The sequence below is a fragment of the Rhincodon typus genome, chromosome 48, assembly GCF_021869965.1.
Source record: "Rhincodon typus isolate 14 chromosome 48, sRhiTyp1.1, whole genome shotgun sequence".
In the NCBI taxonomy this organism is placed as follows: Eukaryota; Metazoa; Chordata; class Chondrichthyes; order Orectolobiformes; family Rhincodontidae; genus Rhincodon; species Rhincodon typus.
In genome coordinates, this window is record NC_063379.1 from 2,681,988 (window position 1) to 2,685,805 (window position 3,818).

The 3,818-nt window shown below is 40.4% G+C and overlaps 1 protein-coding gene across 1 annotated transcript; it reads right to left on the minus strand.

Moving 5' to 3' along the window:
- Positions 1–2,564: 2,564 nt before the first annotated feature.
- Positions 2,565–3,613, minus strand: LOC125488004 (probable G-protein coupled receptor 139). Its single transcript, XM_048620748.1, has 2 exons — positions 3,574–3,613; positions 2,565–3,475 (listed from the first exon to the last, which is right to left on the minus strand). The coding sequence occupies exons 1-2, from the start codon at positions 3,611–3,613 to the stop codon at positions 2,565–2,567; spliced, it is 951 nt and encodes a 316-aa protein (XP_048476705.1).
- Positions 3,614–3,818: the final 205 nt, after the last annotated feature.

Below are 3,818 nucleotides of genomic sequence, written 5' to 3' on the forward strand. Positions count from 1 at the left end.
TGGGGGTCCGTACAGTTATCAGACCATCCCGATTCTTCAAATGCACGTACATATAATCTTGTACAAATAAGAAATACCTTTGATTTGTTTGCTGGATAGAGTCGAACTCCAATGTTTGTTACTTCATATGTTATTGTACAGAACCAAACGGCTTGTGCCATCGTATGTACATGAAGATTTTTTACGAATAGAGCATATGTTGAAGTTTAAAAAAAAATTATGGCTTGCAAAAGAAGTTAGGAATACTATTAGATGCAAAGAGGAGATAGATAAAACGGCTAGAAAAAAACAAAAAACAAACCTGAGCTCTGGAAGCAATTCAGAATTCAGAAAAAGAAGACAAAAAGATTGGTCAAGACACGAAAAATGTAACGCAAGAACGAGAGTTCAGGGAATATGAAAAAACTGACTTTAAAATTTTCTGAGGATATGTGAAGAAAAGTTTAGTGACGGCAAATGTGAATTCATTAAAATCAGAAACGGGGAAATTGCAATGGGAGGGGACAAAGGAAATAAACATTTGGAAGAAGTAAACATTTGGTTCTCTCTTCATAAATAACCTCCCAGAAATGTTGTAGAGCCCATAGTCTAGTGACAGTGTGGAATTGAAGAAACTCAGTTCAGTAAACAAAAGATTTTGGGGAAATTAATGGAGTTAAAGATTGACAGATCACCAGGGGCTGATGATGCCAACACTAGAGTGCTAAAGGAAGTAGCCTTGAAAACAACGGATACCAGTGATCACCTTCCAAAATTCTGTACACTTTGGAGCAGTTACTACAGATTGGAGTGTGGCAAATGTAACCCCACTATCTGGAAATTGGGACAGGGAAAACAATAAACTCAGAATTATAGACTGTTTGGCCTAACATCAGTGGTGGGAAAGGCATGAGGATGTGGTTTATATATATAAAAAAATACCCATTTGGTAAGCATTAAAAGGGTTAGACAAAGTCAGTATGGAGATTGTTTTTGAGGATACAGCTTACAGAATAGAGGAGAGTGGAACAGTGGATTGAATGGATGAATAGGCTTTTGATAGAGTTCCATATTAGAACCTAGTGGACAAATTTATTTGCATGGATTGGATAGTAATATATTGACATGGATAGAAAATTGGCTGTCAGACCAGACACAGACAATGAGAAGAAATAGCTCTTTTCTCCAGATGGCAGGCGTTGACTAACGTAATAGCTTGTGCCCCATCTCTTCATCATATTTATTAACAACATAGAGGACAGAAACAAATACAATATTTCCAAGTTGGCCAACGAAACAAATTAAGCTTTTATTGTGAGTTGTAAGAAGGCTTCAGGCCAATGAAGAATATTTGAGTGAGTGAGTAAGCACGTGACAGGTGCAGTAATAATGCGGATAAAAGTGAAGTTTTACACTTAAGACTGAAAAAAAGAAAGTCAGAGCATTGCATAAATTATGATGTTTTGAGGAATGTGGTTGTAGAAAGGGATTTAGATGACCTTGTTCACGAATCAATGGAAGTAGACAGGCAGGTGTAACAAACAATTTGAAGGCAAATGGTGCATTGACCCATTGCAAAAGGTTTTGAGTACAGAAATCAGGATGTATGAATGTTGTGATGCAAGGCTTTGGTGAGACCACACTTGAAGTATTGTTTGCAGCTCTGATGTTGCTGTCGAAGAAAGGACACAATGACTGATGGGAAGTTCAGCAGAGGTTCATTACGTTGGGACTGGGATGGAAAGACTGTTCCATGAGGAGAGGTTGGTTCGACTTGGCCTGTATTTACTACAGTTCAGACTGTGAAAAGACATTTTATTGAAATGTATGAAATTCTGACAGGGCTAGGCATATCAGATTAAGAGATGTTTCCCTTGGTTGGGGAGTCTAGAACGAGGGGACACAGTCTCAGAATACGGGACAGATCATCTTGGACAGAGATGAGGAATTATTTGTTCACTGAAGAGATTGTCAACATGTAGAATTCTCCACCACAGAGATCTGTGAGTAATGGAGCATTTAGTACGATCAAGGAAGAGGTTGATATATTTTTATATATTAAGAGCATCAAGGGGTTTAGAGAGAAAGCAGGGATATGGTGTTGAGGTACAAGATCAGCCGCGATCGTATCGAACTGTGCTCCAGATTCAATGGGCTGAGTGGCCCGATTCTGTTCCTATGTTCCCAAATTCCAATCCAACAATGCACAGCTTCAAATGTGCTGTCGATGTCTGTCCCAATTTTGATACATCCCTTTGTGGGCTTCCACAGTCCATCAGAAACTTTCCAGTCTGGTTGGTTCAATCACCATGCCACAGAGAGGGGAGCCTGATTGATTGAGGTAGCTGCCTATTACAGGGCTCGGGTAGCGGTATTGACTGAAGCAAGTGTCTGTCACTGAACCTGGGCAGTTAAGCATTAAATGAAGCAATATGATTGGGTGTTGATTTTTCTATTAATTGTGTGAAAGGACCTGAATATTTGAGGTGGCAGATAGTCATTGGATGGAGCTTCTTGATTTATTGAGGACAAGTGTCAGATACAGGGCAGAGTTCCCGGATTGGATGGTTTTCACCTGACCTTCACTAAGTACTTTCTTTATTCATTAATTTAGGAACTGATGTGATTGGATATTTCACTACACACCAAACTTGCTCTCTGAACTTGGACTGCGTCACACCATAAATAAATGTATTTGTGCAGCAACTTAAATTCCTCAACATCCACCCAACTTCCCGAAATACGTATTCGGAATCACTGTACTCCCAGGGATTTATTCCTTTTACGTTATAATATATGAACTCTATAACATACACCAACCACAGAACTATGAAGGTGCCAGATATGGTGAAGAGTAAAATCACAGACTTTCTTCGGCTCTCCATTTCCGGATCACTGGGACTCTCTCTCGTGCTCTGACCCCTCAGTCCTTTGCGGACACGACTGGCGACTAGAATGTGCCTGACTGTCAGAGCATTGAGCAACAAAATTAAAGAGAATGGAAGCAATGGTGTTAAGATCCTGTCAAGCCAGGAAAATGCTACCCATCCAGGTTCAGTATAATAGACTGGCTTTCGATAACAGAGCCTTGGTACATTGTTGATTATAACCCATGGTTGATATGTAAAGTACTGAGGGGTGTTTTTTAAACAAGACAGAATAGTGGTTGCTGCTAGAAACGCAGCTGAAGTTTTCTTCGTGCAGTATTTTGTTTTTAACTTCTGACAGCAAATGGCCACAAATCGATCAAAGGAGAAAGTGACAGTGAACCAGACAGAACAGTCTGTGGCTGCTCGGAGCAAGACATCGTTAACACTGCACACAGGTGTAAGCTCAAGGAATGACCCTGGGAAATAATAATAATTGATACGCCACAATATGACCTCAGTGACAATGACCAATAGATCTGCTGTTGCCATGGCCACCAGGTAACGAGCTGTGCAAGTCGAGAGGCCACACTTTCCACGAGACAGGATCACAATTCCCAGGAAGTTAACTGTAAGAGTGAAAAGAGATATTAAAGAGAAAAGCTAGATATTAATGAACAAATGTACTCCATGCTTGAGCCCGTGACTGATTTATTCTGTTTCATACGCTTAACTCTGACCAGCCGCGTTTCATCATCGGATCTCATACTATCGAAATATCACATCTAAACCTCGGAGTTATGCACCCTCAGAAGTATTTTCATTACTGGAAGTGTTTTGAACTTCAGGATTTTCTGAAGCTGGAAGGTCGGGTTGGGGGTGTGGGGGAGGAGTTTGGTTTGTTCAGGTATCCAATTCTGACTGCACCTTTAACATACCACCTTGTCACATGGCCAACATCTTGGTCTCAGG

Bases quoted from the DNA above. Each gene is read 5' to 3' on its own strand.
- LOC125488004 (XM_048620748.1), bottom strand. From the start codon at position 3,613: ATGAGATCCGATGATGAAACGCGGCTGGTCAGAGTTAAGC. The intron at 3,476-3,573 runs GTATGAAACAGA...TCACTCTTACAG, and splicing joins GCGGCTGGTCAGAGTTAAGC to TTAACTTCCTGGGAATTGTG.